We start from the raw sequence: 26,894 nt of genomic DNA on the forward strand, positions 1-26,894 counted from the left end.
TTCGGAAGAATTTCGCACTTTATTCAACCTGCTTCTTCAAATTCAACCCATGCACTATCGTTTTCGGATTTTGATTGACATCTTTCTCATCCAATCAAAAATCAATAAACGCATTCCACCATAAATATCCTCCAATCGGTAGACAAGAGGGCGTATCTCTCACTCGGGGACTCTAAGTGTATGAAGTTTAACCTGAATAGAAGAGAGCTGCGGAGAGAGAGAGCATGGTACACCTCATCACGGATGCGTGTGAGATATTTATCAACACTCATTTTATACTCTCATAACTTTAGCTGCATTGCTCTTAGTTTTTTTTCTGGATTTATGTGCACAATTCAACGTGTCTTTGCAGTGGTTTCTCTCTCCAAATGGCTTGGATTATTTCCCCGCGGTGGAAACGCCAAGGGACTGGCGCTGTTTTTCTGCTCTCTGCTTTTATCGCGGTGATTGTGACAGGTGACTCTGCCGCGCAGGTTTTCGACAGTTATGGATTATCATACGCGTTGAGATCGGAACTATCAGAGGATGCTATATTGGTGGCCAACAATGGAATACGCGTGCCTTTCGGGAGAGCAGTATTCATTGATCCTATTAATGATCTGGTAATCCAAGTACAGCCGGGAGACAGATGTAGTATGACGGTTCTGGATAACGACCCGCTCTCCCAGAGGCCCGGGCAGCTCTCTCCCAAAAAGTTTCCCTGTGAGTTTGGACCCAATGACGTAAAGTATTCTCACTTCGGGTCCAGGAGCCCCCCGCGGGATAGGGTGAGGCTACAGCTCAGATATGACACTCATACCGACACCATAATCATCCCGTTTATGATGGAAGTGGAGGTGATTTTCACACAGTTGGAAGTGTTAACCAGAAACATGCCTCTGACTGTTGACAAACTGCTTGGCACTAGTAACCCCATTGACAGTAAGATTCTGGAGTTCACCTATGATAGAAGTGAACATCAGTGTAAAATAACGTCTCTCTCCAGTGGCAGTGCATTACCCAGGTATGGAAAACTTGTGGATGAGGGAAAACTTGGAGAAACGGTGGATTGTGATGAATTTATTAAAATGAATATCTGCTATCAGCACACTTCTGCACACAAATCACCCAATAGAGATTATTTCCCAATGATTGTGGAATTACAAGATAAAGAGGGTAATCTGCAGAAGCAGGAGTTTTTCCAGATGATGGTGCGTATAAAGGATGGAGAGGAGAACACGGCTCCTAAACCCAGCTTCGTGGCCATGATGATGATGGAGGTGGATCAGTTTGTGATGACAGCCATCACCCCCGACATGCTGGCTGCCGAGGACATTGAGTCTAACCCCGACGACCTTATCTTCAACATCACCACCCCCCTCTCCTTCGAGGAGGGGTACATAGTCAGTACAGATGACCGGAACCTGCCCATCACCTCTTTCTACCAGGGAGACCTCAAAGAACTAAAGATGGCCTACAAGCCTCCATCTGTGGACTCCGAGACAGAACGTATCTTCCAGATAGAGTTTGAGGTGGTGGACACTGAGGGGGCTGTGTCTGATCCGTTCGCCTTCATGATTGTAGTGAAGCCTATGAACACGCTTGCTCCAGTAGTCACCAGGAATACTGGTCAGCTTCTCTATGAGGGTCAGTCCAGACCACTGTCCAGTTCTCATAACCTAGGGGTCAGTGACGAGGACAACCTGGATGATGTCAGGATCACGGTGGTCGACGGGCTGCGGCATGGCCAGCTGACGGTGCTCGGGTCACTCAGGAAGTTCTTCACCCCGGCCGATCTGGACGGGGGCGTGGTCATATACCAGCACGACGGCAGCGACACGTACAGCGACAACATCATCTTCCGGATGACGGACGGGAAGCACGAGGTGGAGTTCCTGTTTCCCCTAACGATCGTTCCCACCGACGACGAGCCGCCCATTATCAACGCTAACACGGGGTTAATCCTCTTCAAGAACCAGATTATGCTAATTTCGCCACTCACACTGAGCGCTGCAGACATCGACTCTGAAGACTCCACTATCAGGTTCACCATAGAAGCCCCGTTCTCGGCTATAGGGGAGGTGCTGTTGAGGCAGTCAGAGGCCCCAGAGGACCCATCCACCTGGAGGTTTAATGCTGAGGATGAGCTGTATGAGAAAGAGGTTACAGATTGGTTGCAGCAGGATATCACAGATGGGAAACTGTTCTACAGACACACTGGGCCTCACAGCACTGACACAGTCATGGACCAGTTTGTTTTCCGGGTCCAGGATGATAACGACCCCCCTAACCAATCAGAACAGAGCTCGTTCATCATCAAGATTCTGCCAGTGGATGACATCTCCCCTGAGCTGTATCCTGGTACCACCCTCCAGATGACCGTACACGAGTACCAGCTCACCTACTTCCGGAAGAAGTTTCTCCGCTACACTGACCTGGACTCAGAGGACAGGGATCTGAAGTACACCGTCACCCAGCCCCCGACAGACACAGATGAGAACAGCCCTGTGGTACTGGGGTCTATTGTGTTAACAGAGAGTCCAGACACTGTAGTGACTGAGTTTACTCAAGCTCAGGTCAACCACCATAAGATATCATACAACCCACCTGACCTGGAGCTGGGGATCACAGCCCACGTTCTGCAGGTCCAGTACACGGTGGAGGATACGTCAGGGAACACTGTCACCGGAACGTTCTCTATATTCCTGCAGCCTGTTGACAACAAGCCGCCTCAGATAACCAACACTGGCTTCACTATATTCGAGCGGGGAACACACAAAATCACCAGAGCTGAGCTGGATACTGTGGACTTAGACACGGACAGTAGCCAGATCTCCTTCACTCTAACTCAGCCCCCTCAGCACGGCACGGTCCAGTACACCTTCACCGACTTGACCAAAGGGGACCAGTTCAACCTGTTGGACATCGCTAATGACAGGATCTCCTACATCCACAACGGAGACGAGTCCACCAGCGATTTCTTTCAGCTGGATGTCAGTGACGGCGTCCATGTTGTGACCATCACCATCAGGGTTACCGTGAAGCCCATCGATGACGAGACCCCGACCATCACCCTCCCGGCCGGAACCATTGGCTCCTACATCGACGTCCTGGAGAACGGAGCTACGGAAATCACGACTAACGTCATCCAGGGGCGGGACGAGGACACGGACGACCTCCGTTTGACCTTCATCCTGGAGGACCCACCGGTTCTCGGTGAGATCCTGGTGAACGGGGTTCAATCAGGGAGCTTCACCCAGGCTGACATCATCAATGGACTGGTGGTGTACACCCACACCAGCGGAGAGATCGGCCTCACCACTAAATACGACTACTTTAACCTGACGCTGACAGACATGTCTGATGAGTGGACAGTAGGGGGCAACAGGGTCACGGGAGTCAGGGTACAGATCACCATCCTCCCCATGGACAGCCAGGCTCCAGAGGTGTTCGTAGGCCCACAGTTCACTGTTGTAGAGGGAGAGAAGAATGTGATTGAGATTCTTCACATTAGTGCTGATGATATTGACACTCCTAATGATGACCTGCTTTGTACCATCATCGTACAGCCCACGTCAGGCTACGTGGAGAACATCTCCCCGGCTCCAGGCTCAGAGAAGTCTAGGTCTGGGACTGCGATCAGTGCATTCACCATCAAGGACATCCGACAGAACCACATCTACTATGTCCAAAGCATCCATAAGGGAGTGGAGCCGGTCGAGGACAGGTTCACGTTCAGATGCTCAGATGGCATCAACTTCTCCGAGAGACATTTCTTCCCCATCGCTATCATCCCGTCCAACGATGAGAAGCCGGAGATCTATATGAGAGAGTTTGTCGTTATGGAAGGGATGAATATTGTCATCGATACGCCCATCCTGAACGGAGCCGACGCAGACATCCCCTCGGACGAACTCACATTCATCATCACCAAACCACCCAAGCACGGCTTCATCCTCAACCAGCTGACCACCGATACTGTCACAGTCAGCAACTTCACCCTGGACCAGATCAGGGAAGCCTCCAGTATAGTGTACGAACATGACGACTCTGAGACCAAGGAGGACAGCTTTGACTTAATCCTGACGGACGGTAAATATACTGTGGAGAAGACCATCATTGTTATGATCAACCCTGTAGATGACGAGACACCCAGGATGGCCATCAACGACGGTCTGGAGCTAGAGATAGGAGACGTTAAAGTGATCGATAACAATGTTTTAAAAGCCACCGACCTGGACTCTGAGGATAGTACTTTGACGTACGTTGTTCGCTACGGGCCGGGCCAGGGGTTGTTACAGAGGAGAACCCCTTACGGGACGTTAGAGAACATCACAGTGGGGATGAACTTCACCCAGTACCAGGTGGACCAGGCTCTCATCGTCTATATCCACAACGGGCAGGAAGGAATCCGGGACCTTATCAAGTTTGACGTGACGGACGGCATCAACCCTCTGATCGACAGGTACTTAATTTTTACAAAGGTGTTTTCTAAAATAAAAACAATACACTACAACAAAAGAATAAACAACTTTTAAAAAATGAAAAATTTATTGAAAGAAATCTGTAATTCTGGATATAGCACTATGCTTATTGTACAATAATGATTCTTGTGTCAGGGTGTCTCCTAACGGATTGTCTTGCAATTGTTTGTTTTGTTTATTTGTTATATTCTTTCTGTCAATTGACAGGTACTTCTATGTGACAGTGGGCGGCATCGACATGGTGTTCCCTGACGTGGTCAGTAAGGGGGTCTCTCTGAAAGAAGGAGGTAGAGTAACGTTGACCACAGACCTGCTCAGCACCAGCGACCTCAACAGTCCAGACGAACACCTGGTGTTCACCATCACCAGAGCCCCACAGAGAGGCCATCTGGAGTGTACCGACGGCCCTGGCATGCCCATCTCCTCCTTTACCCAGCTCCAGCTAGCTGGGAGCAAGGTACTTCGATGTAATTGTTTTAATACTCGTGATTTTATTCTTTGTTTTTCTGTAAACATTTTAAAATAGCTTATTGTTTTGTGTTTTTTAAATTATAATAAAGGTGTACTACATCCACACGGCCGATGATGAGGTCAAGATGGACAGCTTTGAGTTCGAGGTCACCGACGGTTACAACCCTGTGTTCCGCACGTTCCGTGTCTCCATCACCGATGTGGACAACAAGAAACCAGTTCTAACGGTTCACAGCTTGGTGGTTAACGAGGGAGAGAACAAACTCATCACGCCCTTCGAGCTAACCGCAGAGGACCGCGACACAGCTGACCACCTCCTGAAGTTCACGGTCACCCAGGTCCCTGTCCACGGTCGCCTCCTCTTCAACAACACCCGCCCCGTCACCTCCTTCACCAAACAGGACCTGAACGAGAACCTCATCAGCTACAAACACGACGGTACTGAGTCCTCCAAGGATTCCTTCTCCTTTACCGTGACTGACGGGACGCACACCGACTTCTACGTGTTCCCAGACACCGTGTTCGAGACGCGGCGCCCCCAGATGATGAAGATCACGGTCCTGTCGGTGGATAACGGGGTGCCCCAGATCGTGGTGAATAAAGGGGGGCCCACCCTGAGGGTGTTAGAGACGGGTCACCTGGGGTTCCTCATTACCTCTAAGACTCTTAAGGCCGAGGACAGGGATAGTCTTCAGCTGTCTGTCACCTTTAAGATCACCGTAGGACCAGAGCATGGATACCTCATCAACCTGGGTACAGGCAACGCTACCGTCACCACATTCACTCAAGGTAAGACGGCCGTTACTTTAAATAGAAAGTTATACTCTACTACACTTTAGTCTTTTACAATACAACTTTATTGTCCAAAGTTTTTTTTTCATTCTTCTTTAAGCTGTTGAGCAATTTTCACTTAGATCTGTAGCGCTGTTGCTCTTGTAATGGCTTAAGAACTTACTATGGCGCTTACCTTTTATAATGGTACTATGTAACTAGTATGGATATTGGCCGCAACTGCAGCGAGGTGTTCAGAAATCATGTGTTGTGAAAGAGGCTTAACATGATAGAGAAATCTTTTGTATTTCTAGAGAGTCCATGAATGGAGTTCCACAAGTTCCTCAGACAGACAGAAAGATAGGGTTTCACAAGGTAGGGGTTTCTCCTATCCCAGACATCATTTAGTAAACTTCTACAGAATATTCAAGCTTTTGAGTAAATACCAACAGATTTTACCTTATATGAAGGCAGGGTGCCACAGACATGAAGAATTGAGAGTGAGGACATGAATACTCTGTCTGAGAGGGAGGGAGGAAGGCAGAGAGCGAGAGAGAGAGAGAGAGAGAGAGAGAAAGAGAGAGAGAGACACAGTAGAGAGAGAGAGTGGGGGAGAGAGAGAGGTAGGGGGAGAGGGTGTGTGTGTGAGAGAGAGATGTGTTAGCTTCACTCACAGTAAATTCAGGCCAACATTTGTTTAAGCCACATAAATAGCCACAGTGTAGAACAATTACATACATACAGCCCAGTCTACAGTATAAATGAAAAGGTGGGGTTAGCGAACAGTAACAGTCAGTAAGGAATGTATGAACAAGGCCCCAATCGATCTCTATATGCCTGCATCCCAAATGGCACCTTATTCACTATATAGTGCATTTCTATGGGCTCTGGTAAAAAGTTGTGCACTAAACACTATAGGAAAAAGGCTGCCATTTGGGTGGGATGCAAGCTACTCCAGAACCAACCCTCCTCCCTGATATCAGTCTCCCTGCCCAGCAAGAAGCCACTCCAGCACCAACCCTCCTCCCTGATATCAGTCTCCCTGCCCAGCAAGAAGTCACTCCAGAACCAACCCTCTTCCCTGATATCAGTCTCCCTGCCCAGCAAGAAGCCACTCCAGAACCAACCCTCCTCCCTGATATCAGTCTCCCTGCCCAGCAAGAAGCCACTCCAGAACCAACCCTCTTCCCTGATATCAGTCTCCCTGCCCAGCAAGAAGCCACTCCAGAACCAACCCTCCTCCCTGATATCAGTCTCCCTGCCCAGCAAGAAGCCACTCCAGAACCAACCCTCCTCCCTGATATCAGTCTCCCTGCCCAGCAAGAAGCCACTCCAGAACCAACCCTCCTCCCTGATATCAGTCTCCCTGCCCAGCAAGAAGCCACTCCAGAACCAACCCTCTTCCCTGATATCAGTCTCCCTGCCCAGCAAGAAGTCACTCCAGAACCAACCCTCTTCCCTGATATCAGTCTCCCTGCCCAGCAAGAAGCCACTCCAGCACCAACCCTCCTCCCTGATATCAGTCTCCCTGCCCAGCAAGAAGCCACTCCAGAACCAACCCTCCTCCCTGATATCAGTCTCCCGGCCTATCAAGAAGCCACTCCAGAACCAACCCTCTTCCCTGATATCAGTCTGCCCCAACCCTCTTCCCTGATAAGGAAGCCACTCCAGCACCAACCCTCCTCCCTGATATCATGCCCAGCAAGAAGCCACTCCAGAACCAACCCTCCTCCCTGATATCAGTCTCCCAAGGCCACCCAGAACCAATCAAGCCTATCAAGCCAAGCCACTCCAGAACCAACCCTCCTCCCTGATATCAGTCTCCCTGCCCAGCAAGAAGCCACTCCAGAACCAACCCTCCTCCCTGATATCAGTCTCCCGGCCTATCAAGAAGCCACTCCAGAACCAACCCTCCTCCCTGATATCAGTCTCCCTGCCCAGCAAGAAGCCACTCCAGCACCAACCCTCCTCCCTGATATCAGTCTCCCTGCCCAGCAAGAAGCCACTCCAGAACCAACCCTCCTCCTAGATAATATCAGTCTTAAGAACCCACTCCAGCATAGCGTTGTTAGCAGATGCGGCAGACAGGCGTGATGTAGTGTAGCTCCTGCAGTCTAATTCTTCGTTATGCTCCCCGTCCTTTAGCAGGCTAATGTATAGCTAGACACTAAACAGCCTGAGTTAAATCGGCTCTCCTCTCCTGTATCTCAATAACACTTTCTTCTTCTTTTGTTTTCTTCTTCTTTTACTGGTGAGGCTTCATCCAATCCAAATAAGTTGTCAAACAGTGTATAAATAGGTTGTAGTAGTTCCGTATGATATGTGGAAATAGTTTTTAGCAACATCAGAAAGCTATAATAGAGAAATGCCTTACAACTGTTCATCACAGATATGCATATCAAATGTTGTATTGTATTGTACCCTGCCTGCCATATCAGCATTCTACCTTTTTCAGTCTATTTTCTTAGTGTCTATGAGGAAACATGCCAAGCATGGCAATGGCAGGAATTATACATGTAAGGCCGATATGTTTCAAGACGAGTAGAAGAGTAAGTTACATCAATATGATTGTATTTTTCAGCTGAAATTGATGACATGAAGATTTGCTACATACTAAGAGATGGTGGCAATGCTACGAGTGACATCTTCTATTTCTCCATTGAGGACACTGGTAAGTCATTCTAGAAATGTTTTACTGATGGTTTACATCAAATAATACCACATCAAACTATTTTAATAGTTGAGAGGTGTTTTGTGAACCAACATTGTGGATGCAGGATTTTCCTAATCTTTTCAGTGAAGAAAACCTAAGATGCAGTGGATGAGTGCTTTAGATATATCACAGAGATATAGAGCTGAGCAGCAGGTAATCCCTTTAAACAACAGCAGTATACAAAACAATGTTGATTCCCCCCCTTGAAGTTCTGCTTGAGTGATGCCAGAGGGAGGACACTGATGGAAATCTGTTTAAAACGTGTCGACAGGAAGGAAGGAATCTTCAGCTGCTCCAGCAGCTTGTTGGGGCATGATCTTATCACGTTTAGCATGTAGTCCGACAGTACGTTGAGGTTTCTCTAAGGGGGATGTGGAAGCAGGCTGGAATTGTATACGTACTGTATGTTGGATCAGTATATAGCACAAGTCCAATTCAGAAGTCCCCTGTTGAACATCTCTCAGCAATGTAATACAAGTAACATTAATTGATTCACAGAGGAAACTAGTGTTGCGTCTCAAATGGCACCCTTTTCCCTATGTAGTGCACTTCTTTTGAACAGGGCCCTTAAGCGATGGAATAGGGTGCCATTTGGTACGTAACCGAATTGACTGTCTTCAGGGCAAATACTGTAAGTCATGTTTTGGAAAAATCATAGTATTGAAGTTTGGGAAGAGCTGCTGAAAACAGACTAACAACTAAACAGCTGGCACCGGACGGAATTAGAATTTCGATCATTCTTCTTGTGTATGGTGTTCCAACCAGTCATTCCCTCATCAAGTCAGTCAGTCAGCCAGCCAATCACTCACTCACTCAATCATTCAGGAAAGACAGTCAGTCAATAAGCCAGTCTGGCTGCCTGTCAGGTCTGGCTGCCTGTCTGTTTGCATGCCTGCCCGCATGTCTGTCAGCTAGACAAAGAGATGCTCTGTGAAGTCTGCTTTACACCATCCTATATCACCAGCCTACCCACGGCCTCCAACAGACACCCCAACATGATTGGCCAATTCAGCTTCTCCATGTATGGAATGGGCCACGAGCAGAAAAATACTCTCACTTTGAGCTCTGCCTGCGATGAGGCAGTCTCTGCGTCCCAAATGGCACCCTATTCCCTATATAGGGCACTACTTTTGATTAAAGCCCTATGGGCCCTGGTGAAAAGTAGTGCACTATACAGAGATTAGATGCAGGATGCAATTGCAGTGCGAGGTGTGTGAATGGTGGTGGATGCGGCTGGTGCTTCGTGATTAGTTTAAGTAGAGTGGCTGACAGTGTGTCCTTTCTTCTGCTCTTCCACGGCTGTGACGGTCTGACGGAATACAAAGGGGTCCTCAGACAAGGGCCCCTTTTCCCACAGGCACCTCTCTGACCCTCTAAACACCTCCTGTACACCCCCCCTCCCAGCCCGACCCACCCTTACTCTCGACCTGGGAGTAATCTGGGTGTTCAGTGAGGTAATACACAGGTTATTACTCTCTCTCGTTCTCTTTCTTTCTCTATCTCCTCTTATAAACCATGAAGGTGCTTCTCTATTCCCTCAAAACACTGCAGGAGTTTCTGTCGGCTCCCCCTCTTTCCGACTCATTCATTAGCTGAGCTTGTTTCATCAGTCATTTGGCAGTCAGACAGGCACTTCACAAGGAGTAGGTGAATGTCAAATGCAGTCAGTAATTGTTCTCTTGCTGCTTATCTTTCATGAGTTGTTTTAGTAATGATCTGAGCAGTGCTGGAGGCTGCCTCCCCTGTATGTGTTTGTGTGTGTGTGTGTGTGTGTGTGTTACAGCTTTCACAGCTAGCATAAACCTCTACATAAAGCATGCAGCTGCCGCAACCCACTCACACACAGCACTCTTTACAAGGCACAAGTGCTCTCATTTGCTTCACGTGGATTCCTTCCTCCCCACTGTGGTAGAATGTTTGTGAAATTCCAAGCTTTCCATAATGCTGTATTACAAGACTGATGTTAGTTTTATCAATGTTGGCATGAAGCCACAGGGCTATTCATTGTGTCGAAGTTGAAATCTCCAGTTCCATTAATGCATTAACTTGATAAAAGACGCCACTTTACGCTGGGAGTTGACTACATATTTTAACTGGCAGAGATGAGCTGAGTTGTGTACTGGGAGTTCTTGTCAGATGCATGCGCAGGTATGCTGGTACAAATTTCTGCCCGGCTAGAGCTGCTGTAAGTGCTGTTATTGTGAAGTGGAAACGTCTAGGAGCAACAACGGCTCAGCCGCAAAGTGGTAGGCTACATACGTTCACAGAACAAGACAGCCGAGTGCTGATGCGCGTAAAAATCGTCTGTCCTCGGTTGCAACACTCATACCGAGATCCTAACTGCCCCTGGAAGCAAGCTCAGCAGAATAGCTGTTCGACGGGAGGTTCATAAAATGGGTTTCCAATGCCGACCACCATGCGCGATGCCAAGCGTCGGCTAGAGTGGTGTAAAGCTCGCCGCATTTGGACTCTGGAGCAGTGAAAACACATTCTCTGAAAACGCAATCTTTGGTCGTGTGTGTGTGTGTGTGTGTGTTTATCCATGTAAAGCTGCTAATAACTTTTGTCCTGGTTAGATTTGGGTCTCTGCCAGATGCTGTTCCTGCTGAGTGATTGATGTCATTCCGAAAGGGGATGAACACTGCCCAACCTGCAAAGGAAATGTTGCTGGATTGGGGCTGTAGAGAACCTAAATATGTGTCGTTGTTTTACCTAATTTAGTTGAATGCACTGACTGTAAGTCACTGCTAAATCCCCAAAATGTAAATATCACCATGCTGAAATGCATTATAAGGTTGTAATAACCTTGGTCTTAACATAAAGATAATAACATATGATCACTATTGCCTCTTTTACCTCTATTACCTTGATAAACTTCTGCGTGTGTGTGTGTGTGTGTGTGTGTGTGTGTGTGTGTGTGTGTGTGTGTGTGTGTGTGTGTGTGTGTGTGTGTGTGTGTGTGTGTGTGTGTGTGTGTGTGTGTGTGTGTGTGTGTGTGTGTGTGTGTGTGTGTGTGTGTGTGTGTGTGTGTGTGTGTGTGTGTGTGTGTGGGTCAGAGAAACTGTTGGTGTTTAATCTATTGGTGTTCTTAACCCCATTGACAAGAACAAACCTCAGAGGTTTACAAACACATCCTTCACCTCATTGCTGTGATTGACATATAATCGGAACAGTGAAAAGTGAAAAGAATAGGAGCTTGGCCATTCATCATCTGAACTTTTCATCAGAAACCATTTCCTTTTAGTATTATGAAATAAAGGAAGCACAGCCTGTCTTTAGTCTTGGTTTTGCGGTGGATGAATCCTGAGCTGAAGAGATGACAGAGGTCACAGTCACAGAGGCATGTGTGTGTCTTGCTACTTGTCAGGCTTGTCAAGGTTTTGAATGAATAATCACTGAGGGTGAAGTTACACATACTTGTTTGTGGCTTCATGTTTTTTTGTGTTTGGAGACACTTCTCAGCTGTTTTCCTCTCCTCTAAAGGAAGTTCATGGGCGCGCACACACACACACACACACACACACACACACACACACACACACACACACACACACACACACACACACACACATAAACGGCGCCCTGCAATTTGAAACTGCTTTAATTACAGAAACTGTCATAACTGTTTTTAGACCAGGACATGACCGGGGTGGAGAAGAGGAGAGGGGGATGAGCCCCTGTCATGTTTAAGCCGGTTAATTGTTGTGTTTTGGAGCTCCTTCACCTCTTTATCAGTCGGGGTATTCATGTGGGTTTACCTGAACACACAGGCCCTGGCAGCATCTCTCTTTCCCAGACAGGAGGGTGTTAGTGGAATTGAGCTGAACTGAACTGGCTCCCTGTTTGTCCTTGTCTGTCCCAGACACACACACCCTGCCCTGGCTTTTGGTTTTCATCCCAGTTCTTTCTTTCTTTCTTTCTGTGTTTCTCTCTTTCGCACTCATTTTCTCTCTCTCTCACTCACTCATCTATCACACACACACTACATCACACATCACACTCACACTCACACTCTACACTCTATCACTCACACTCACACTATCATCTATCTATCTACATCTATCTATCTATCACTATCTATCTACCTATCTCTAACCTATCTATCTATCGGGACTCAGCTGACAGGTCTTGAAGATGTTTCACTCACTTCCTAACCAGTACCTGCCTGAAACTCACAATCAGAGGTATGCTCATCTTATCCCAGTTGTAGCTAAAAGTCTTCAAGGTGAGCTATGAGAATACAGTGTTACAGCGAGTTTGTAACTAAGGATTTTGAGTTGTCTAATAGAGTAGGGCTGTTGGGTAGAGCAGTACATTCCAGACTAGACCATTGATCCGGAGTACCTTAGAAAAATAGGAATCTGTCTCTCTCATATCCAGTTACCATCGCTTGACTGTCTGCAACACCAGACCCAGCAGGCCAGTTTTAGGTGTCACTTAGTTCTGCCTGCCATTACCGTAAACACCTTGATGTTCCTCCCCAGGTTCTCAGAACCATCCAGGAGCTGATGTCTGTAGCGACAACTGCCAAGACCTTGTTTACATCCCAAATGGCACCCTATTCTCTACATAGTGCACTACTTTTGACCAGGAAAACCATTTGGGAAGCTGTCATTGGTACTGTATGATCAATATTAGTCTCTGTCACCCTCTGTCTGTCTCTGGCTGTGTAATCTCAGGGTATTTTGGCTGTAGCTGGTTATAGGGAACAAGCACTCACACTCCAGCAGGAGGTCAGGGAGTGTGTGTGGGATGGGGGAATACTAGGTATGTGTGTTTGTGTGAGTGTAATCCCCTCCCCTCAGCCAAGGAGAATGATGACTCTGCATTTCCGCTGATGTTTTTCTTCCCATAATTAAACCACCACACACATACATACATACATACATACATACATACATACATACATACATACATACATACATACATACATACATACATGCATGCATGCATACATCCATCCATCCATCCATCCATCCATCAATGGAGCGTGTATGTGTCCTCAGGAAATAAGACTTCTATAAGCATCACTTTTGGGCTTCAGAGTAAGAATTATTCTACATGTTTTACGAGGTTCCAGACAGGATTCTGTTTTAAGATGTCTACTCACACCCCATCTCCTCACACTCCACCTCCTCACACCCCACCTATGTTGCTGTCTATCTGTCTGTCTCTCTTTAAACATTTGGTTAGTGATCCTGTGTTGTGGAACAGTGTGTTGATTACAGACTGATGTTCACAGTAACAGTTGCTCTGCTCCTGAAACTGTGGCTGCATTGCACACCCTGCCTTTACATGATTCTCAGTCCCTCTACTTCCTCTTCCCTTCTCTCACAAGCATTTCGCTACACCTGCAATAACATCTGCTAAATATACACTACCATTCAAAAGTTTTGGGGTCACTTACAAATGTCCTCGTTTTTGAAAGTAAAGCACATTTTTTTTGTCCATTAAAATAACATAACGTTTATCAGAAATCCAGTGTAGACATGGTTAATGTTGTAAATGATTATTGTAGCTGAAAAAAGGCAGATTTTTTTTTTTTTAATGGAACGTCTACATAGGCTTACAGAGGCCCATTATCAGCAACCATCACTCCTGTGTTCCAATGGCACGTTGTGTTAGCTAATCCTTCTGATTCCTGCTTATTGGCCAAAAACTAAAGCAGGAAGTACCAGTGACTCGCTCAATACGGAAGTGGTCAGATGACGCGAATGCTACTCTACTGGACTGTTTTGCTGTCACAGACTGGAATATGTTCCGGGATTCATCCAATGGCATTGAGGAGTATACCGCCTCAGTCATCGGCTTCATCAATAAGTGCATTGATGATGTCTTACCCACAGTGACCGTACGTACAAATCCCAACCAGAAGCCATGGATTACAGGTAACATCCTCATCGTGTTAAAGGCTAGAGCTGCCGCTTTCAAGGAGCGGGACACTAATCCAGATGCTTATAAGAAATCACGCTATGCCCTCAGACGAACCATCAAACAAGCAAAGCATCAATACAGGATTACGATTGAATCCTATTACACCGGCTCTGATGCTCTTCGGATGTGGCAGGGCTTGACAACAATTACAGACTACAAAGGGAAACCCTACTAGACGAGCTAAATGCCTTTTATGCTGGCTTCGAGGCAAGCAACACTTGCTGTTCTGGATGACTGTGTGATAACGCTCTCGGTAGCCGATGTGAGCAAGACCTTTAGACACGTCAACATTCTTAAAGCTGCGGGGCCAGATGGATTACCGGGACGTACACTCAAAGCATGTGTGGACCAACTGGCAAGTGTCCTCCCTGACTGAGTCTGTGATACTTACATATTTCTAGAAGACCACCATAGTCCCTGTGCACAATGAAGCAAAGGTAACCTGCCTAAATGAATACTGCCCCGTAGCACTCATGTCAGTAGCCATGAAGTGCGTTGAAAGGCTGGAAAAACACCTATGTGAGAATGCTGTTCATTGACGACAGCTCAGCATTCAACACCATAATGCCCACAAAGCTCATCACTGAGCTAAGGACCCTGGGACTAAACACCTCCCTCTGCAACATTCAACCTCCAGCTACAATACCCCCTCTAGCACCAGGGTCAGCACACTCTCAATTATTTTTCATTTTTTTGCCATCATTTGCCACACACACACACACACACACACACACACACACTATACGATACATTTATTAAACATAAGAATGAGTGTGAGTTTTTGTCACAACCCGGCTCGTGGGAAGTGATAAAGAGCTCTTATAGGACCAGGGCATATATAATAATAATCAATAAGTTTGCTCTTTTATTTAGCCATCTTACATATAAAACCTTATTCACAATTTTTGATGAACAAATAACTCACCACAGGTTCATGAAGGGTGTGCTTGAAAGGATGCACATAACTCTGCAATGTTGTATTGGAGAGAGTCTCAGTCTTGAATAATTTTCCACACACAGTCTGTACCTGTCTTTAGTTTGTATGCTAGTGAGGGCTGAGAATCCACTCTCACATAGGTACATGGTTGCAAAGGGCATCAGTGTCTTAACAGCACGATTTGCCAAGGCAAGAAACTCTGCCAGTGGCTTCTGATTAAATTACATTTGAAGGCATTGTCTGTATAGTTTTTTTGGGCCTTTTCCCCCAGCATTGTCCCAGCCATATCCGCGCCAGCAGGACGAATTATGTATGGGTCTTGCCTGTCCTAGCCACTCGGTAGCTCACCATAGACTCTTCTAGCCCCTTCTTATTAATGGTATCTGTTGCTTTTATACATGACTTATTACTCGAAAGTCCTCTATATTCTCGCTCAAAAAACTGTCACTTATTTTTCAAATGGTCATGTTTCTAAATGTCTGTACAAGAGTGAAGGTTTCCTGCGAGAGAGTAACGGTTAATGTGATTGGATGTTAATTATTTGACTAGGCTACCTGTGTTTGACATTGTGTTGTTATTTCGATAAACACTAGATTCTAACATTTTTGGGGGGGCAGTGAAACGATAATAACGATTTTCTTTACTTGAAAGAGAGGCGGACCAAAACGCAGCGTGGTGGTTATTCATGTTTAATTTAAAAAGACACTATACATGAATAAACTAACAAAACAAGAAATGTGAATCGCATTCATATTTGGCGTACCCCCAATGGCATTGTGCATACCTTTTGTGGCACGTACCCCCAGTTTGGGAATACCTGCCCTAGACCCACTCCAATTCGCATACCACTCCAACAGATCGCACTCCATACTGCCCTTTCCCACTTGTACAAAAGGAACACCTATGTGAGAATGCTGTTCATTGACTACAGCTCAGCGTTCAATATCATAGTACCCACGAAGCTCATCACTAAGCTAAGGACCCTGGGACTCAACACCTCCCTCTGCAACTAGGTCCTGGATTTCCTGACGGGCCGCCCCCAGGTGGTAAGGGTAGGCAACAACCCATCTGCCACCACAACACCTTTTCCACCTCAGGAGACTGAAAGGATTTTGTTCATGTTCTGTTATAATCTCTACCTGGCACAGCCAGAAGAGGACTGGCCACCCCTCAGAGCCTGGTTCCTCTCCAGGTTTCTTCCTAGGTTCTGTCCTTTCTAGGGAGTTTTTCCTAGCCACCTTGCTTCTACATCTGCATTGCTTGCTGTTTGCGAAGTTTAGGCTGGGTTTCTGTACAGCACTTTGTGACATCTGCTGATGTAAAATGGGCTTTATAAGTAAATGTGATTGATTGATTGATAGTCAGTCAAATATGTCATCACTAGCCCACCAGGAACAAACATGCCTCATAATGTGTATGCATGTCTGTCTACTCTACGTTACAGCCCCATGTTGAGTTAATGCTGATCATACTCCTCCAGCAGAGTTTAAAGGCCTCTAATTGATTTAATGTGTAGATCAGCATAGCTCCTCAATTAGAGGTGAGTTGCTGTCTGAGAGTTAAATATCTGTTCTCTTTGCTTCTGCTGTTTCCTAAACATTCAATCCTCTCTACATGTAACTGTTACATTCTGTACAGTGAAACACTCAACCCTTCGGTCTTCTCTGCTTCCACTGTTTCCTAAACAATATCCTCTCCTCGACTTGAACATAAACACACATCAATGACCAGGACAGATGAATGATAGTAAGTAGTTCAGCAGGGAGAAACGTTCTGGATGGCTTCCAGAGCTGGCTGTACCTGTAGTGTCTGGCAATAAGAAAGAGTTGATCTGGCACAGAGGGCATGGCTGTCTGTTCTCGCTCTCTTTCATTCTTCCTCAGGTCAACACTCCTCTTTTTTACTCTCTTGTCCTCTGTCCATCCACATGGATCTCCATGCCCAGCTGTAGAGAGTTAGATCCGATTAAAACTTTGTTTCCCTGCATTGTATTTTCCCTCACCCCCTTCTCCTGCCCTCCTCTCCAGAGTGCCCATCATTTTTGTATTTTATTTAACTAGGCAAGTCAGTTAAGAACAAATTCTTATTTACAGTGACGGCCTACCCCGACCAAACCCTAACCCTGATGACGCTGGGCCAATTGTGCGCTGCCCTATGGGACTCCCAATCACGGTCGGTTGTGAGACAGCCTGTAATCGAACCAGGGTCTGTAGTGACGCGTCTAGCACTGAGATGCAGTGCCTTAGACCGTTGTGCAACTCGGGAGCCTCGAGGGACAGAGGCAGAGTGAGACATGAGTGTGTGAATATGGAGAGAGGGAGACTGGCCTGTTGTGTTATAACCTGGGTGACATGTTTCTGCATCCCCTATATGGTGCACTACTTTGACCAGAGCCCTGTGGGCCTTGATGAAAGTAGAGCACTATATAGGGATTAGGGTGCCATTTAGGACGCAACCACTGTGTTCATCTGACCCAGTTATCTGGAGAGCAGAGAGACAGGTCCTGGGAGCTGCCTAATACAGTACCCCTATTAGGGAGGGCAATCCCACCCTTGTGTGTTGTGTGTGTCAGGAGTGTGTGTCTGGGCGTGCGTCAGGAGTGTGTGTGTGTGCGGAATGTGTGTGTATGTGAGCACATAGAGAGAGAGCGAGAGAGCTACCAGAGAGAGATGTGAGGGACAGGAGCCAGCTAGGGTTCACATGTAGGGAGGCCAAATTCCCTAGAGGATGGAAGGCCCAGTCCAGGCTTGTTCTGTTCTGGGGAGGATGACATGTGTTGTCATCCAGCCATTGGATGTCGCTCTAGCAGAACACAGGCTGTTCTGTACTGTTCAGACAGCACAGTTAAGCTCTGTAGCATTGTCCATGGATTAAAACAGTCAAAAGAGACACTGATAGAATGTCAAGGTCAAAAAGTTGTGTACTAAATAGGGAATAGACTGCCATTTGGGAAACTATCCCTCTTTTTCCTTCTCAGGCTGTTTCTGTGAAGGGCCTCTGTGAAGGGCCCAGACATTCACCCTCTTTCACGGTTCGTGACTGAAACTGGCGACGATCTATTTCTACCAGGTCCTGTGTGGTTGGTGCACTCTGACATTTCTGTCTTCACAGTGGCAAGACTTTGGCTCCCTAAATCAGCAAGGATAATGTGTTTAGGCCCCTGGCTCCTCGCGTTGGGGCTTGGTGGCTCAGTGGCAGCACACTGCTCACACACACACACACACACACACACACACACACTGGGCTGCGGTGGGCCTGGACAGGCCTTTTTGAAAAGCCGTTGACAGCTGGGTTGGTTGGTCGGCAGCCCCATCTTCTTCCGCTGGGCTTCACTGCCATGACTGGAGCCTGACTGACCCTCCCTCCCCTCCACAGAGATAGTAGTCCCCAAACTACACTTTAGTTTGATAACACTTTGATAACATTAAAGTCTTTGATATTAAATAGTCACAGTGCTTGATCTGTGGTCTACTTAGCTGTTCCTAACTGGACTAAATCAAATGTATTTATCTAGCCCTTCGTACATCAGCTGATATCTCAAAGTGCTGTACAGAAACCCTGCCTAAAACCCCAAACAGCAAGCAATGCAGGTGTAGAAGCACGGTGGCTAGGAAAAACACCCTAGAAAGGCCAAAACCTAGGAAGAAACCTAGAGAGGAACCAGGCTATGTGGGGTGGCCAGTGCTCTTCTGGCTGTGCCGGGTGGAGATTATAACAGAACATGGCCAAGATGTTCAAATGTTCATAAATGACCAGCATGGTCAAATAATAATAATCACAGGTAGAACAGTTGAAACTGGAGCAGCAGCACGGCCAGGTGGACTGGGGACAGCAAGGAGTCATCATGCCAGGTAGTCCTGAGGCATGGTCCTAGGGCTCAGGTCCTCCTCCTCCGAGAGAATTAGAGAGAGCATACTTAAATTCATACAGGATACCGGATAGGACATGAGAAGTACTCCAGATATAACAAACTGACCCTAGCCCCCCGACACATAAACTACTGCAGCATAAATACTGGAGGCTGAGACAGGAGGGGTCAGGAGTGACTGTGGCCCCATCCGATGACACCCCCGGACAGGGCCAAACAGGAAGGGTATAACCCCACCCACTTTGCCAAAGCACTACATCATTAAGGGATTTTAATATAATGGCCCTAAGGCCACGATAATGAAAAGGTATGAAGGGAATCTTTGTAGTCTTTTGAGGATGGCATCTTTAACTCCCTGCTTGCACCCCAAATGGCACCCTATTCTCCATGGGTATCACGCTAGTTTTTGTATTGTCAAGGGGTTTTGTATTGTCTAGGGTTTTTGTATGTCTAGGCTTTTGTAGGTCTAGGTGATTTGTATGTTTATGGTGGCCAGATATTGTCACGCCCTGGTCTTAGAATTTGGTGTTTTCTTTATCTATTTGGTCAGGCCAGGGTGTGACATGGGTTTTTGTATGTGGTGTGTTTTGTCTTGGGGGTTTTTCACAGGTATTGGGATTGTAGCTTAGTGGGGTTTTCTAGGTTGGTCTATGGCTGTCTGAAGTGGTTCTCAATCAGAGGCAGGTGTTTATCGTTGTCTCTGTTTGGGAATCATATTTAGGCAGTCATAATCTTTGAGTGTTTCGTGGGTGATTGTCCTTGTTCCTGTTCTGTGTTACTTTGCACCAGTATAGGCTGTTTTCGGTTTTCACATTACGTTTGTTGTTTTTGTATTTGATTTGTGTTTACTTTGTTTCATTAAACATGAATCACAATAGCCACGTCGCATTTTGGTCCGACTCTCCTTCGCATATAGAAAACCGTTACAGATATGGCAGCTGTTTATCATATTTAGGTTGCCATTTCCCTTTGGTGTTTGTGAGATCTTGTTCTATGTTTAGTTGCCTGTCTGTACTATAGCTTCATGGTTGGTTTTGTTATTTTGGTTAGTTTGTTCAGTGTTCATTCTTATAATAATAAAGAATGTACGCATGCCATGATGCGCCTAGGTCCGATTCATGTGACGAACGTGACAATGGGCTCTGGTCAAATATAGTATGTTACATGGGGGACAGTGGGGGGAAAAAGTACCACACATTATATTGGTAGGTGTAAATTGGACCATATTGTTGTCCAGCCTGAACATTTGAAATGTACTTTGGGTGCCAGGAAAAATGAAACGGAGTAAAAAATACAGATTTTCTGTAGGAATGTAGCGGAGTAAAAGCAAAAGTTGTGAAAATATAAATAGTAAAGTACAGATACCCCAAAAAACAATTTAAGTAAAAATACTTTGTATTACTTAACTATTTGCATTTTTTTAAACTGCATTGTTGGTTTGGGGCTTGTAAGTAAGCATTTCACTATAAGGTCTATCTATACCTGTTGTATTCGACGCATGTGACTAATAAAATTGTATTTGATTTGAGTACACCACTGAATAGGGAATAGGGTGCCATTTGGGACTCTGCATTGGTCTTCATTTAAGGCCCGTGTTGGTGTGTTTCATTCAGTCTCCATGAGCTCTGTAGGATCCCTGAGAACATGCCTCTACAAGCCTGTTATGAGAGTAGAGCAAGGCTGCAGGCTTCAGAATACACACACACACACACAAACACACACACCAGTCCAGTCTGCGCCTTTCATCTCCTACAGTCTGCTTCTCCCTTTCGATTAATTTCGCTACTAGATCAATCGCCACATCCTGCCTACCGGTCTCCACTTGAGGAGCAGAGGAGGAAAGGGGGACAACAGGAAGAAGATGAAGCTGGAACAGACACTGAATTTAGGACTGCATCACAAATGGCACCCTATTCCCTATATAGTGCATCACTTTAGACCAGGGCCCACATACAATGGTTTGTTCTGGCTTGTAGGGAGCAAATCTTGTGTACCAGACTCATGGGTTTCCCTTCCTACTGCGTAGATTGTAATATACTGTGTCTGTTTTAAGAGGTGAGGAGAGGACATGTAACATGTTTTCCTCCTGACTTGCTGATAGTTTGCTTGCTGTTATAGCTGTCACTTCATGACCGGAGACCTCAGGTTTATACAAGCAGCTTAACAGAGATGTTGTCCTGGAGTTTCCAGAGTTGGACCCTGACAGACAGAGCCATCACCCTGTGACCCAGATGGAGGGAGTGTGGAAAACAATCATGTCTGCCTGTAAATGTAGACACCGCTGTGTAAATCGGTCCAGCGAACCCCGACACCTTTCATAGGGCTGCAGGCAGTACAGACTCACGTCGGAACACTGACCGACTGTTTGGATGTTCCATTTTATCTCCACCCCCAGAGAACTGCTTCAGCCGTGCTCCTACAGCAGAATCATCAGATGTGGGTCCTAGCAATGCACTATAAAGGGAATAGGGTGTCATTTGGGACACAGTCATGTCTTTTATTTTCAAGACATGCATCAGTGTTCCATAAACTGAGTTACTGAGGAGATACGTTTCTTGCTGGAAGGCATCACTTTCTCTGTGAATGCTGATTTGCAAATTAAATTAAATTCAAACAACATAATTTGTCCCTTTTGGGCTAATCTATATGCTATACTTAAGTTAAATGGCTAATCCTGGCCCAGAGCTATGGTTTACTTCTCCCTCTATAGGGGTATGTGTCTCAGGAGGAATCTCTCTCTCTCTCTCTCTCTCTCTCTGTGTCTGAAGGGAACCCGTCAGTCCGTGTCTGGGCTTATCTCTCTACCCGACAGTAACCCAGCAGCACCTCAGGCTGTAGAGAGGTAAAGGGAGAGGAGTTACATTGGCAAGTGGAGGGAAATAACACAAAAGAAAAGAGAGAGAAAGAAACAATGAGGGAAAAGGACTTGACGCTGAAGCAATTTAATATACATCTGTTTCATTTCGCTTCCTAAACCCCTCTGTAATCTGTTAGGGCTCAGACCCTATCAGCAGATAATTGGTCTGTAACCCTTCTTTGGTAATTATTAGTGACTCTTCTTCAAGGTTATAAAGTAATGTTATTCACAAACCCAACTCTTCAGTCTGGCTTTCCCCTCAGCATAACTCTGACCCCTCACTCAGCCCCTAGCTCAGCGAAGACGCTTTCATCGTTTTATCCTCAGCTGTTTTCACTTTTGTTGTACAGTGTGGATTATTATTCATTCAGAATGTTTTATTGGATGATGAAGGAATCTGACAGTAGACATGGTACATAGAGGTGTTCTGACCCTGTTCTTCAACAGTGTAATTGTCACCAGTTTGGGGCCATTCGAATTGCTAAGACGGTTTTCTCTGCAGTAACTATCTGAAAGGAGATTGGCCATTCTGTAAAGGGCATTCCACATGCATGAGTGCTTCTCAGTTAACATGTCACAGGCATCAATGTGGGTGACAGTGCAGATTGTCTTTCTCTGATACATCTTTTAATATTTAGCTACAATCACGTAGACCAGTTTTAGTCTATTCCTGCAGGTAACTAAAATACTGCATTATTGTATACCTGAAATGTTATTTTTACATTAATTGAAGAATTCTCATTTATTGAAACATACTGGAAGTATAATATTAGTGAAAATAGTTCATCATGAATCAACATACCATTTATTATAATTAGTCAGTACTGTATAGCTGCCTGAGAAGTATTTCTATAGCTAGCTAGAGTAGTGGTGGAGGATCAGTAGTGGACGGCTGACCCTGACTCCTTCCAGTCTCTGGGTGTTTTCTGTTGCTTGCTGTTCAATAAATGGGAGTGTTGAGGTCATTATGGTGGAGGGAGAGGAGAGAGAGAGGGGGACGGAAGGAGAGGAGGGACAGAGAGAGAGCAAGAGAGAAGATTCAGAAGGAGAGAGGGAGGGAGGGAGGAAGAGAGAGGATTCAAAGGGGGAGAGAGAGGATTCAAAGGGAGGGAGAGCGAGAGAGAGAGAGAGGATTCAAAGGAAGAGAGAGAGAGTGGCTCCCCCCTGAACTTCCCCTCACTTCTCTGCATTATGGCACCAGCACTCCCAAGAGTGTGGCCTAGTGCAGACAGACATCTCCATACAGACCTTTAGCATAAAGAGACATGCGGACAGCAATATCTAGCTATTGGGAGAGCCCTGGCTTGTATCCCAAGTGGCGTCCTACAGTATTCCCTATAGAGTGCACTACTTTTGACCAGGACCCATATGGCTTTTGTCAATAGTAGTGCACTATGTAGGGAATAGGGTGCCATTTGGGACGTACTTCTGCAGGGCCCAGGCAACTTGTCAGGAGGGGTGGCTAGGAGAGGGAGAGGATGGATGGGAGAGGGAGACTGTGGATGGGAGAGGGAGACTGTGGACGGGAGAGGGAAGCTGAGGGAGAGGGGTGGGAAGTCTTGGGGAGAGCAGGGAGCAGTGGACCTCATAGTACTAGTCCATTAGAATAAACAGTGGTCTGCATACATAGAGCTAGTACATAGATGGCTGACCTCAAAGACCCAGTCTATAATACACAGAATAACCCAGAGAGACAGAAGTGGAGGCCTGAGCTCCCATCATTGTGTTCCCAGAGCTAACATGGTAGGTCTCTGGGGAGGGGCTAAATGGACAATGTGCAACTATAGTGATAGGATTTGGTTCCTACATGATGATGTTTACACACATCTTTGGTATATTTGAATGATCATATGAGATGCCTATAGATGACCTTGTTGACATACTGTAACTGAATGGGACAACTGTCAGGGGCTATGTCCTAGATGGCACCGTATGGGCCCCGGGCCACATTAGTGTGCAATAGGGAATAGGGTGCCATTTAGGACACATCCTTGCAGTAGTTCAAGGTGAAAAAAGCTCTGCGGTTGTTAGAAGTTAGAACTCTCTTTAAGTGTAATCTCCATGTAACTTACAGTAATTTCAAAGCCTACGATATTTATAGTGCAGTTAGTCCGCGCACGTGAAAAGTGTTTTAGGGAGGGTTTGGCCGGTAGGGATGTCCTTGTTTCATCGCGCACCAGCGACTCCTGTGGCGGGCCGGGCGCAGTGCACGCTAACCAAGGTTGCCAGGTGCACGGTGTTTCCTCTGACATATTGGTGCGGCTGGCTTCCGGGTTGGATGCGCGCTGTGTTAAGAAGCAGTGCGGCTTGGTTGGGTTGTGTATCGGAGGACGCATGACTTTCAACCTTCGTCTCTCCCGAGCCTGTACGGGAGTTGTAGCGATGAGACAAGATAGTAGCTACTAACAATTGGATACCACGAAATTGGGGAGAAAAAGGGGTAAAAAAATGTAAATAATAATAAATCCAAAACGGGCCTCCCGAGTGGCGCAGCGGTCTAAGGCACTTCATCGCAGTGATAGAGGCATCACTAGAGACCCAGGTTCAATCCCGGGCTGTATCACAACCGGCTGTGATCGGGAGTCCCATAGGGCGACGCACAATTGGCCCAGCATGGTCCAGGTTAATGGAGGGTTTGGCCGGGGGGGCTTTATCATCGTGCTCTCTCCTTGTGGTGGGGCCGAGTGCCTGCAGGCTGATGAGGTCGTCAGTTGAACGGTGTTTCCTCCGACACATTGGTGCGGCTTGCTTCCGGGTTAAGTAGGCGGGTGTTAAGAAGCGCGGTTTGGCGGGTCATGTTTCTGAGAATGCATGACTCGACCTTCGCCTCCTGAGCCCGTTGGGGAATTGCAGCGATGAGACAAGATCAAAATTGGGGAGAAAAAGGGGCCCATTTTTGGGAGGGTGAAATTTTTTATAAATAAATGCTAAACATTTATTTATCAATCCCAGATTGTCCCTTTTAATTCTTTACTAGAGAAACACTAACATGCTAATCTCAAACAGACAGTTTTGCAAGCTTCTACTAGAAGTTCGTTCTCTACCTGTCATAAACAAAGAGCCTTAGATAATTTATCAGCTCCTTCGGAACGAGAGGTGGCATCCCAAAATGGTAAGTAGTGCACTATATATAGGGAATAAGGTCCCAGTTGGGACACATACAGATGCAGCTCTTCAGAGTGTTCTCCACTTCCTGTTCTACAGGATTAGCAGCCTGGCAGACAACAGTAACAACTGTGTAATACTGTAGAGACATGCTGCACTAAATGAAAGCTGTGTGGCCCTATGGGCTGGCTCTGAGCCCTGTGAAAGGAGACAAGCTCAACAAACAGCTTGCTCTATTAGTATGGAGACCAGAGACTCTAGGGCTGCGTCCCAAATGGCACTATATTCCCTATAATATATAGTGTACTACTTTTGACCAGAGTCCTATGGGTAAAAGGGTGCCATTTGGGATGCATGATTAGTAGCCTGTAGGGTCTGGAGTTTTATATTCTGCTCCTTCACACCACAGCTCTCCTCTCCTCAGCAAACAGTGTGCCATTATTCCCGCTGACAAGAGAGCAAACAGGCATCATTCAGGAGGTCAAGACAATGAGCACGTCCCTCTCTCTTTGCCACTTATTCTCTTCATCCTCCCTGCATCGTCATTCTGTCGCTTTGTTTTTTCTCCCCCTGTTTTCACACCCCCTACCCTCCAGTTGTTCTCTTCTCATCTTCTCATCACAGCCTCCACTTCTCTGTCTCTCTCGCTCTCTCGCTCTCTCTCGAATTGAGACATCTTTGACACACGTGACAATATGCTGCTTTGTACCCTCTGGTATGCTAAACGTTCTTTATTCCAACAGACTACTGACTACATTATACTCTCCTGTCTTCTCTACAAGTGGTGAAGTGTGACAGATGTGTTGGACATAACTTGAAAGATGTTGTTTGTTTTACAAGCCAGTCAGCTCAGAGGAGTGTAATATATTCTGTGTTTGAGCAACAAATCAGGTGTCTATTTAAATGAGCTAGTTCTTAATAAAAGAGGAAGATCTATACGATCTGTAGTTTGTAGTAAAGGAGTATGATGGATTCAATCTCGGGGTAAAGGTTGCGTACACTCTTAAAAAATAGTGTAACCGAAAAGGATAATTCAGCTGTTCCCATAGGATAACCCTTTGAAGAACAGTTTTTGGTTCCAGGTAGGGCCATTTTGGGTTCCATGTACACTGACAATACAAAACATTAATGACAACTGCTCTTTCCATGATATAGACTGACCAGGTGAATCCAGATGAAAGGTACGATCCCTTATTGATGTCACTTGTTAAATCCACTTCAATCAGTGTAGATGAAGGTGAGGAGACAGGTTAAAGAAGGATTTTTAAACCTTGAGACAATTGAGACATGGATTGTGTATGTGAGCCATTCTGAGGGTGAATGGGCAAGACAAAATATTTAAGTGCCTTTTGAACAGGGTATGGTAGTAGGTGCCAGGCGCACCGGTTTGTGTTTAAAAACGGCAATGCTGCTGGGGTTTTCACGCTCAAGGTCCAGGCAACTTGACACAGCTGTGGGAAGCATTGGAATCAACATGGGCCAGCATCCCTGTGGAACTCTTTTGCCACCTTGTAGAGTCCATCCACCGTCGAATTAAGGCTGTTCATAGGGCTGTCGTGTCTCTGATTAGATGAGATGAGATGACAGGCTCTTTTATCAAATCGATTACCTAATGTTTAATTGATTACGTGATTGAATTAAACCATGCAACAATTAACTCATTAATAAGCTGGGGCTCCACGGAAGAGTGTTTAAAGAGCTGCTGTCTTCCCGAATAAACTCTTAAGATCTTCAGATCTTTTATATCAATAGAATAGAATGTCGACTTTCCAAGA

The 26,894-nt window shown here is 46.1% G+C and overlaps 1 protein-coding gene across 1 annotated transcript in view; it reads left to right on the forward strand.

Annotated features, from left to right (window-relative positions):
* The first annotated feature begins 221 nt into the window (after window positions 1-221).
* Window positions 222-26,894, forward strand: part of LOC135546373 (FRAS1-related extracellular matrix protein 2-like) — a 106,867-nt gene continuing 80,194 nt past the window's right edge. The window contains exons 1-4 of the mRNA XM_064974735.1: window positions 222-4,444; window positions 4,671-4,920; window positions 5,024-5,723; window positions 8,287-8,376. Of these exons, the coding sequence (XP_064830807.1) occupies window positions 369-4,444; window positions 4,671-4,920; window positions 5,024-5,723; window positions 8,287-8,376 (5,116 nt within the window). The 5' untranslated portion in view covers window positions 222-368. The remainder of the gene's footprint in view (window positions 4,445-4,670; window positions 4,921-5,023; window positions 5,724-8,286; window positions 8,377-26,894) is intronic.

This window comes from Oncorhynchus masou, chromosome 9, assembly GCF_036934945.1.
Source record: "Oncorhynchus masou masou isolate Uvic2021 chromosome 9, UVic_Omas_1.1, whole genome shotgun sequence".
Taxonomy (NCBI): domain Eukaryota; kingdom Metazoa; phylum Chordata; class Actinopteri; order Salmoniformes; family Salmonidae; genus Oncorhynchus; species Oncorhynchus masou.